Source organism: Phaethon lepturus, unplaced genomic scaffold, assembly GCF_000687285.1.
Source record: "Phaethon lepturus isolate BGI_N335 unplaced genomic scaffold, ASM68728v1 scaffold19510, whole genome shotgun sequence".
Taxonomy (NCBI): domain Eukaryota; kingdom Metazoa; phylum Chordata; class Aves; order Phaethontiformes; family Phaethontidae; genus Phaethon; species Phaethon lepturus.
Window position 1 is genome coordinate 10,186 of NW_010510109.1, and position 10,983 is coordinate 21,168.

Here is a 10,983-nt window from a genome sequence, read left to right on the forward strand (position 1 = left end):
GGAGGGGAGTGGAGAAAGGGGACGGCTGGAGCAGGAGTGATAGTGATGGGAAGGCAAGAGATATGAAAGGGTACTTTCCTGTCCTTCCTCACCAGTCTAAGTGGTTGTCTCTATTGAGGCAGATAGAAAAAGTGAAATTAGCTGAAGATACGAACTTAAAGCGGGTAAGTGAAACAACCACAGTTGTTTTAATTAAACTAAACTTCATTAAGCTAAATGAAGTCCATTTTAAATTGAAGTGTGTTCTCACAGAAGTTCAGTCCCATTCAGAGCACTGGATGCTGCTGCAGTGTTGATAAGGCTGTACAGAGACCTTCTTCAGGAGCACATGCCATTTTAGGTGGGGTCAAGTAGCCTCTTGCCCTTCTCACTCTGATCCTCTTATTCTTTTCCAAACCCCAAAGGAAAAACAAACAAACAAAACCCACCCTGCTCTAAATGCACAAGGTCACCTGATACAGATATTCCTCCATTTCCCAGTGCAGACAAGCCCTGAATCTACCAAAGAATGAGATACGGCAGGTTCTCTTTGCAAATAGGCAATGACTTGGTTTTTGTTGAAAAGCCATCATATTCTTCAAAATATTTCAGGGTAATCTAAAGGTTCACTGTCAGGTAGGATTTCAGTTTTGCCTGACTTCTGCAATTAAGTGTGGGACCTGAACATGAAGACCACCAGATCAGCCTCAGATACATCCTGCATAATGTTTGACCTCACCTGAAGCAAATGAAAGGTTTGAGATGTACAGCAAAGGTTTTGCTAACAAGGAAACTTTCAACCCAGCAGAGCAGACTTCTAATAATGCCTGGCTCGTTTCCCTTGACACAAAGGTTTTGAACATTTAGAATTAGAAATTATTCTGATCTACCTATTTAAACTCTTAAGAGCTCATCTATTGAGTACATAGCTGCTGCATTTGTGCATGAGAACAGCGAGTTGTCTGGTAAGATCCAAGCCATTTGCTGACTTCTAATGTAAAAGAAGTGGATACTCTTGCCCAGCTTGAGCATTGTTTGGTTATGGAGAAATGACGATTATAAATTGTGTTTATGTCAATCTCCTCTAATTCACTTGAGTTTTCTGTAAGCCGTGGAGTCTGGCGCTGGTGGCATCTGTCATTGTGTTCACCCACTGAAGTACACCTAAGTCCTCCTTAATTGCACGTGAAACACTTATCTTACAAGAGGGGACAATCAAACCCTGATGAAAGCTGGCTATCAGCCTGATGAAGGAGTGTCATAGGGGATTTTTTGGTATTGCTGCCAGGATAAATAGATACTAAAAATACTATTAAAAATTCACATAGTGAAAGCCTAAGTAGAATATTGCTATATGTATCCGTCAGACTAATGGAAATATTTGCATTTAAAAAAAAGTTTGTATTTGCTCATGTACCTGTGACTTTTGGAAAAGTACATCTTGCAATATAAATAAATACCCAGTGGTAAGTTGTGTCTTAATGCAGAGGTTTGAGAGATTTCTTTAGTAAAAATGAAAGAAATATCTGTATCCTTTCGTTTCTGGATGCTGCTTTTGGAACCAAAGTGAGAAAACTGATTTATCTGGTTTTTTTCTTTTCTTTCCAAGCTCCAAAATCTCCTTCAGAAAAGACTCGGTATGATACATCACTTGGCCTTCTTACAAAGAAGTTCATTCAGTTGCTGAGCCAATCTCCTGATGGGGTCTTAGATTTGAACAGAGCTGCAGAGGTCCTCAAGGTGCAAAAAAGGAGGATTTACGATATCACCAATGTACTGGAAGGCATCCATCTCATTAAGAAAAAATCCAAAAACAACATTCAGTGGATGTGAGTATTCATTATCCTTTTCCATTCCTGCCGGCTGGTTTCACTGTCACAGAGCAGCAGTGTTTTTCTTCTCCCACCTTCCATTCTAACACTGCTGCAAGCAATCATCCAAAATGCCTTCCATCAGGATAAAGCTTTCTTTTTCTGTTAAGACAGGTTTTCAGTGTATAAGTGGCATTTGTCAGGGAAATTATGAACCAGCATTTTGTCTGAATACTGGATGAACTCATTTGCTTCTGCAAGTGGAGTAAGTTTTTAGGTACACATCTCTACCTGCTGTCTTCCTCGGTCTTTTTCAGGGTGTGGTTAGAGGAGAGAGGAGTTAGAAGCAAGATTTTGTAAGCGTTTAGGAGTAATTTGACTTTTTCATCTCAGTGGCAGTTCCAAAATATGTTGTCATGATTAAAAGATGCTTTTTCTGGGAAGTGTAGTTTATGTCACAGAATCACAGAATCACTAAGGTTGGAAAGGACCTTCAAGATCATCAAGTCCAACCATTAATCCAGCGCCACCATGTCCCCTAAACCATGTCCTGAAGCGCCACATCCACACGTTTTTTGAACACTTCCAGAGATGGCGACTCCACCACCTCCCTGGGCAGCCTGTTCCAATGCCTGACCACTCTCTCAGTGAAGAAATTTTTCCTAATATCCAATCTAAACCTCCTCTGGCGCAACTTGAGGCCATTTCCTCTTGTCCTATCACTAGTTACTTGGGAGAAGAGGCCAACCCCCTCGTCGCCACAACCCCCTTTCAGGTAGTTGTAGAGAGCGATAAGGTCTCCCCTCAGCCTCCTCTTCTCCAGACTAAACAACCCCAGTTCCCTCAGCCGCTCCTCATAAGACTTGTGCTCCAGACCCTTCACCAGCTTCGTTGCCCTTCTCTGGACACACTCCAGCAACTCAACATCCTTCTTGTAGTGAGGGGCCCAAAACTGAACACAGGATTCAAGGTGCGGCCTCACCAGTGCCGAGTACAGGGGCACGATCACTTCCCTACTCCTGCTGACCACACTATTCCTGATACAGGCCAGGACGCTGTTGGCCTTCTTGGCCACCTGGGTCTGCTCACTCTGGGCAGGTTTAGGGAGAAGGGGCTTGATCTGCAGCATAAAACCCTGCCTCTTCACTTTCCCATAGCACAGGGTCATGTTTTACAAATGCTGAAAGGGTGCCTCTGTATCCGTAGGGGCTGCAGTCTGTCGGAGGACGGTGGCATGCTGGCACAGCGTCAAGGTCTCACGAAAGAGGTGACCGAACTGACTCAGGAAGAGAAGAAATTGGATGAGCTAATCCAAAGCTGCACCCTGGACCTCAAGCTGCTAACGGAGGACTCTGAGAATCAGAGATATCCTTTTTGCCAAAACTCAAAGGTGGTCAGTCTCCTTGCTGTGCCCTGTAATACTAGGACAATTCCTCCAAGTACTATGATACAAAGCATCAGAAATTTCAGAAGTTGGCTTACGGATTTTAATGTAGTTTTATATAAATTTACTTAAGCCACTTGCACCTGTAATGCTTCTGGTATGTAAAAAAAAAAAAAAAAAAGAGTCCATTAACATCCACGTTCACATAGAGCAGAACCAAGAATTTAGCTGATTAATGAGTGACAACATCCCAACCCCTGTGCTTTTTTGACAATTGTGAGCCTAGAGCAAAGCTCTTTTTTATATGTGCAGAAATTATAAAAGCGTGCACACAAAGTCTTTGCTAAGGTAACAGAGTTGTGCGTGTGTCTACTCATTACTTAATTTTTTTTTTTTAATTAAAGTGATGTGTACATAAATTAAATGTCTGATGTGCACAGAGAGGAAAATGAAGTTGGGAGTTCAGTTTAGTCTGAAACTTGCAAGAAAGTTTTAGATTCCTCTGGTTATAGAATCTGTAATAGAATATCAGAGAGAAAGGTTTTATGAGCTCTCAAAATGTCTATTTTAGACTGAATTACTTATTGTAATACCAATGCTCAGTTGCATAAGCTTCATATGATTTCTGGTATTTTGGCTGTTAATACCCCTTATAATTAACCAATTCTCACTTTCATTAGATTTCCCGCCTATTAGTGACAGAAGAGAGCATTTTATTAAATGCTGATGTAAAAACTTTTATAACTGTAAATAGTCAGTAGTTTTTAAAGAGCGTCTAATAAAAAAGTGGACTTACTTTCTGTTTGGAAGGATAGAAAATAACTATGAGAGAGTGAGTAAAAAGTAATATGAACTGTGTAAATATTCTCTTTGGACTGTGCTTACATCTCAATGTATGAAAGCAAGATCACCGAGTGGCACAGGGGGTAGGGTCAGCACCGCCTTCAGCTAAGAGCTTGATCCATTAACAGATTTAAGCAAGACAGAAATGAGTATTATGATTCTCTATTTTTCTAGTGCTGAGTCTGTGGTAGAGATCCCTGCTGTGCTGGCTCCCTTGGGAGTGGGTGAGGAGGGAGCAGCATTGGCAGCGTGTTGGCCTCGTGCGTTTGGACTTAGGAGAGCGTATTCCCCAAATCCTTCTGTGACTCTAGATTTACTGATAATGCTAGTGATTATTGAGGAAGGAATGCAGAAGTGTGAAACCTGGGGACAAAACTGAGTGTGTCGCAGTACTGTCTTTCACTCTCCTCCCTGCAGTCTGATGTGAGATGACCTGCTGAATACTCATGGACCTTCCTTTGCTTAATCTCTGAAGACAAAGTTTCTGCTTTTGAAGTTTTGGGGTTTTTTTTCCCCTCACAATTAGGTAGTGTGCTTCCTTGTCTCCCTTATAAATAAAATCATGAAAGTAACTGATGGGTACCTTGAATATTTTGGGATATACCCAGCATTAGCATGGGGAGCTTTTAGCTACAGAAATGAAGATGGTTGTTGCTTTATTTGAAAACCATGGCATCCTTTCCTTTGTTCATACAGTGACAGCCACTGTTGCTGTAATTTGTACTCTGCCTTTGCAAACCTTACTAAACGACTGGTAAAAGCCTTGATAAAAGCCATTTAGATGAAAGCTGACCTGTTGTTTTGGCTCCTAACTTGTTTGGTCCAAGTTACATGTGGGATGTGTTGGGGTCTTGAGCCTGGGCAGCCTGTCTTGCTGTACTGCATGGTAACGGTACACATTTACCAAAATTGTTCACATTTACACCCCCCAAAAATACAATCATAAATCAGGCTTTTTATTTCTATGGTGTAAACATTATGCTAGATACTTCACAGGTGACAAAACTAATGAGCTGGAAGCGCTTGCATGTGATTGTGGCCATTTCACAGCTCTTTTCGCAACCAAAAGCACTGTGACACCTCAGTTACATGGATCAGTACATGAGGCACTACTGTGCAGTAACCCACCAAAACACTCATGTTGATTTGGACAAATTCATCTTGAACAGCAAAATATTCATATTCATTGAATGCTTATGCAGAAACTGACCTTCTACACTGTCAAGTTGTTTAAAGTAGTTGTTTAAACAGGTTTTTGAAATAATTTTATATAATATAAATTAATATATAAATAGATGACTGTTGTATAAATGTTTATACATTTATATGTTTATGTATATGTTGTATAAATGTTTACAAAAAACCCTCAAGTGAATCTGAAATTATGATTTTGTTGGTAACTTCAAAAATATATTGTATATGCACATCTATAACATGCATCTGTAAGTTCCTTTACATTTTTTCTGTGATTTCCAGTTCTCTGCATTTTGATAGCAAGTGTGTTAAAAAAAAAAAAAAAATCTGCTTTGTGCAGTCTGTGAGTAATTTCAGGTTGTTGAGCTTTACCTTTATGTAGCTTTATGCGTGTAAAGGAGAAGAGAGAGAAGCACTCGGCACAGAGAATCCCTTTTGTCACCTGGTAGTGGCCCCAGCTGTTAGATCAAAGGGAAGTTCTCACACAGTTTCACTGCAAGCAGAAGCCCTGTAAAGAACAGAAAACTTTGGGCTAAGAGCAACTTAGCCACGAGAAAATGGAAAAATAATTCAAAGAGTTCTGCCTCTTCTAATAGTCTGAATATATTGTAACCCAGGTTGGAAAATTCCTTAACAGTGATTACATTAGCTTATGTGACGTATCAAGATATTCGAAAAATTAGTGGCCTTAAAGACCAAACTGTTATAGTTGTGAAAGCTCCTCCAGAAACAAGACTTGAAGTGCCTGACCCAGTGGAGGTAAGGAGAACCTGGTGTTTCCTGCCAGGTTATATATAGTTTTTCTATAGATGGAGCAAGTGTGTTGTAAGCCTCACTCTGGTAACTGAGGCCCAAGTTGGATTATGTTGGCGTACAGTCCTATATTCATCTGTCTTACAAACTTCAGAGATTTTTTTTTTTTTTAATAAAAAAGGAAAGGGAAACTTTAAAAATTAGTTTACACAGGGCAATCATTATTTGTTCCTTTTCTCTCAATTCCAGCTTTCCTTTAGAGTAATCCACACTATTTACAGATTATACTCTTGTGCCATACTTTATGTAAAGGAGAGCTCTTCCTTGACAGTTGAAATTCCCTGTTTGTAACCATGTAAAATCTTTCTCTTAAGAGATTCAGTTCATATTTTTTAGTTTTGTGTAGCTTTAGTCATAAAGTTGATGGCTAACTCAATGCCTTAAGCATCCTAAATGACTCATATTACTGATATCCTAATGAGATGTATGTTTTCATGTAGCGTTTTCTTTTCTGAAGTATTACAGTTACTCGTAGAATCTATTCTTGTTCTTTCTTCCATCATCTTCTTTGCTTCATTGACACTGATTTTACACATCTGTGTAAAACTTCGTGCAGTCTGCTAGTGCGCTTTTTGTTTGCTCTTGTGAAGAAAAGGGATTTCCTTTTCTATTTTACTGTAAGTACTTCTATTTCTGAAGCTGTCTTTGTTTATGTGTGTCCCTCTTCTGTTGTCCCTTGCTACTCAAGCCACAGTCTCTATCTCTGAGTGTTTTTGTGTATGAGATGTCTGGCTCTTGTCCTCATTTTCTTTCTTTTCCTTATCTCAGGTAGATGTCTAGGGTGACTTAGCTGCTTCTCACTTCCCTTCCCTTGTGTCACAGTTCCAGAGAAAAATGCTTCAGGTAGCTTTTCTTTGAAGATATCCTCAGGAAGTAGCTTTACTTCTCTTCACTCCTGTCATGAACCACATGGTTCAGCTCATCCTGTGATTTTATCTCTTAGTGGCAAACGTGTACTGCTTTACAATTCCCAGTTACTATGACAGACCCAAGTATGTTGGGCAAACATAAATAATTTGCACAAGCCACTGCTTTAGAGGTTTAAAAATGTACCTAATTTCTTCTCTCAGTGAGCAATTACAGATAGGGCTAACGCCCAGAATCCTTCATGCTGTGTTCATAGAAGTAAAGAATCATAGAATAGTTTTGGTTGGAAGGGACCTTTCAAGGTCATCTAGTCTAACCCCCCTGCCATGAGCAGGGACATCTTCAACTAGATCAGGTTGCTCAGAGCCCTGTCCAACCTGACCTTGAATGTTTCCAGGGATGGGGCCTCTACCACCTCCCTCGGCAACTTGTGCCAGTGTTTCACGACCCTCGCTGTGAAAAATTTGTTTCATACCTCTACAGTATTCCTTCATCACTGACATGGGACTGGTTTCACTGTGCCCAGGGCTACCTGCTGCCAGGCAGGAACAGACTCCACATTCTCTGTCACTTCTTTTTGTAAGATTATTCTCCAATTGCCAAGGCCCATAATGATTTCAGTCCTTTTTTTTTTTTTTTTCTTTTGTCTGCCTTTGTCCTTAATTTCCCCTTTGAACCTAGGTGGAGGTTTTAGAAGAATAAATAATTTTGCTGCAGCAAGGAAGGGATATCTTTTATCAGTATCCATAAATATCTGCTGTTATCGTTGCTTGCTTTCCTGTTTCTTTCCCCTAGGCATTACGCTTGACTTTTTAATTGAGTGAAATGAGGCATGTAGAGAGAGATGCACACAATCATTAAAGCTAGTGCCTAGACCTCCCTTATCCCCTATACCCAACTTATTAATTTACTTTTCAGCTTCAGGCAGTAAAGTCCTACTTCTTTCTCTCATTTGCAGTTACATTTCAGTGTCTTTTTTTGCATACCTCAGTCATTCAACAGTACCTTCTCCCACTCCAGCTCTTCCTATCTCCTTTTTTCTAGCATTGTCCTAAGTACCCTTAACTGTTTTCTGTGCCCTGGGGTATCCCTGTTCAGCTGTGGGTCACTGTAGTTGTAAATGCTGTCTATTATGCTACGTAACTGTCAGAATGCAAATAATACGAGGGCACAATAAAATGTATTTAAAACAAGTCTGCAAAGAGGTATATAATGCCTGCATTCATGCTTTTTAAAACTATTAATGCAATACAGCTGGAGCAGATTTATTTTTAACTGGAGTAATTTATGATTTTCCGTCATACCACTAAGAGCAACCTTGCAGATTTTCTGTCTGTATATGTCATCTTCTTGTATTGAATCAATGTCTGAAAGTTAAGAAAACATGATTTCTTGAGACTAATTAGGAGTTCCTGTTATTCAGAAACACCATCAACGTTAGAGTTGCTGCCTTGAGGGGGCAGAAGGACTTACATAAACAAGTTTGGGTGAAGAAAATGGCACGTTTTCTTTTTTTTGTTATTTGGAAAAATTTCCCTGATGAACAGGTGGACTTACATACAGCTGCTTGAGTTGAGTATGAATTAGTGCTGAAGGTTTTTGGGTGAGAACAATGTTTTGGCATTATTTTAAAGCAGAAACATTTACACAAATACATCCAACAACATTGTTATGAGTAACAACAAAACCTGTGAACTGTATCCCGTAGTTCCTTTCCATCAGAACACTGCAGGTTATTGCGGTTGTAAGAAAATGTTAGGAATTTGATCCTTTATACCACTCTGGTTATGATACAGCACATAAAATGTTGGGCTTCTGAGATTTGTGTGCTACAGACAGTGGGAAAAGCTTTTATGTTCTCTTCCCGCCTACAAGATACATCAGCCGAACCTTTCACATCTTCAAAAAAATTCACAGGGGATTTCAGGTTCTTTTGATTAGTAAAAAAATGTATTCAAACACTCACACCCCGGTAATTTGCTCCGTATTGTCAATATTTTGTCATGTTCATTGGTGTAACACCTTACTCATGTTTGTTTTGTTAGCAGAGTGCATTGATACATTTATCTAGTACTCAAGGACCTATTGAAGTTTATCTGTGCCCAGAGGAAAACGATGCCCTCAGTCCAATGAAAACCTACAGCCAGGACCACAATGGAAATATTTCCAAAACCATTTCCAAAGGTAAAATTATTTCTTTGTAATACTAATGGCCTTCCTTCACGCTCTCATTCAAGATTTCATTTTGAACTTCAGATATCCAGCTCTTATTTTTTGGTTTTATTTTTCTAAGAAGTGAAAAGCTAAGGTACTGATTTTCCACTGTGCCTTTCTGGTTTATATAGTGGGAAGTATGTTTTCCTCTGCATCAATCATTTAAAACAAGTTTCCTATTTGCATATCATATGTAACCAAAGTTTACACAATATTGAAGAAAGAAACAATTTTGTTCCTTTTGCATTTTCAAAGAGAATGGTAGCAGCAAAGATTTGCTTCAATACAAGAGGCAAAAATCTCTGAGTATGGGCATATGCAGCTACACAGTCACTGATGGCATCTGTTGCCTACAAAGTTTTCCCTTTGACTATGAATTCCAGCAAAAGATGGGCATTTCTTACTCCACTTGGTTTATTTTTTTGTCCCCCAGTAGCTGCTTAAATGTTATAAAATAATTTTTTAGTAGAAAAGTTGGTGGTGATAGCAACATGAGCATCTTTGAGAAGCCCTTTGTAATATATCAAAACCAAGTTAGAGATCATATGGAGGCCGTTTTTTGTTGAGATGCTGCTTTATGAAAGGCCCTTTATGCAGTGGTTACTTTGATCTGTGTCTAATATTTCTAATGAGATGTGTCATCTTTATTTTTTCTCTCCCTCCTCTTACAGAAGTGGCTTCTGCTAACTCAGGACAAGGTGACTGCTCAGTAAATATGGCAACAATCTCTCCATTGGCTTCTCCAGCCAACCTTCTCCAGCAGACCGAGGACCAAATTCCCTCAAACTTTGAAGGACCATTTGTGAATTTGCTGCCTCCTCTGCTTCAGGAAGATTATTTGCTGAGCCTTGGGGATGAAGAAGGCATCAGTGACCTCTTTGACGCTTATGATTTAGAGAAACTTCCTTCACTGGTGGATGAATTTATATACAGCTGATTCTCTTAATTGCTGTCCATATCTAAATCATGTTTTTAATGGAATCAAAAAACCTGCCATCATTCAGAGTTGTCCCCTACTTACTATAAAATAGCATTATTAAATAAACTAGGCTCTTGAACAGTGCTGATATTTTAATTAAGTACTCCCCCAGATACTATGAACAGCAAGTGAAGGCTTTTACAGCAAGGCCTTCTCCCTGACCCCAAGTTCCAGCGCCTTGTGAGTCAGCAAGTGCAAGCAGGTGACCGTAAATGTTTTGTCGTCACACTCCCCCAGTCTCTGCTTACTGTGACAAGTGGGCTTACGGAGAAGGGCTCAATGAACTGGTTTAGTCCTAAATAACAATTTTATAATAGTATTTCAGGTCGTGCCTTCTGCAGAGAATGCATGTCTTTTGAGTGTCACAACATGGATTGTACCTGCAGTGAACATAAATATGAAGTAACGCAAAAGTGTGAAATGGGATTCTTCAGCTATTTGTGGGAATGTTTAAATTGCTGTCATAATGCTCATTTTGAGCTGTGTATGTGTCTCATTATGAGGTCAAATACTTATGTCCTTAAAAGCTTTTAATAAAAAAAAATACACTTGTAAATGTAGTGTATATTGCAAATATTGAAAAGTATAAAGTCTGCCACTTCTCGTAGTAATCACAGATTTTTAAAAATGCTTGTGTGTGTGTGTGTGTGTGTGTGAAAATAGTTTCTGTTGGTTGTTTTTTTAAACTAGAACGAAGATGCACAGTTCAATTTTACTGCCCCCAGTGTGTGTTAGAACAGGTACATAAATTTTTGTGGTACTAAGTGGGGCTTTGTGTTAAGTGCCTACTAGAGATGCACTGTGGGTTTTTCCCTCTATGGAAAACACTTATGCCAAGCTTTGTTCAATATATCATATTTATCTCAGTGGGTTAGCTTCCTCTGCTTACAGCTTTTTAT

The 10,983-nt window shown here is 39.4% G+C and overlaps 1 protein-coding gene across 1 annotated transcript in view; it reads left to right on the forward strand.

Annotated features, from left to right (window-relative positions):
• Positions 1-10,319, forward strand: part of E2F3 (E2F transcription factor 3) — a gene marked incomplete at its 5' end in the record, with an annotated part of 19,692 nt that extends 9,373 nt beyond the window's left edge. Inside the window, 5 exons of the mRNA XM_010296018.1 lie at positions 1,589-1,808; positions 2,997-3,155; positions 5,856-5,970; positions 8,940-9,075; positions 9,777-10,319. Coding sequence (XP_010294320.1) covers positions 1,589-1,808; positions 2,997-3,155; positions 5,856-5,970; positions 8,940-9,075; positions 9,777-10,042 — 896 coding nt within the window. The remainder of the gene's footprint in view (positions 1-1,588; positions 1,809-2,996; positions 3,156-5,855; positions 5,971-8,939; positions 9,076-9,776) is intronic.
• Between the last annotated feature and the right edge of the window lie 664 nt (positions 10,320-10,983).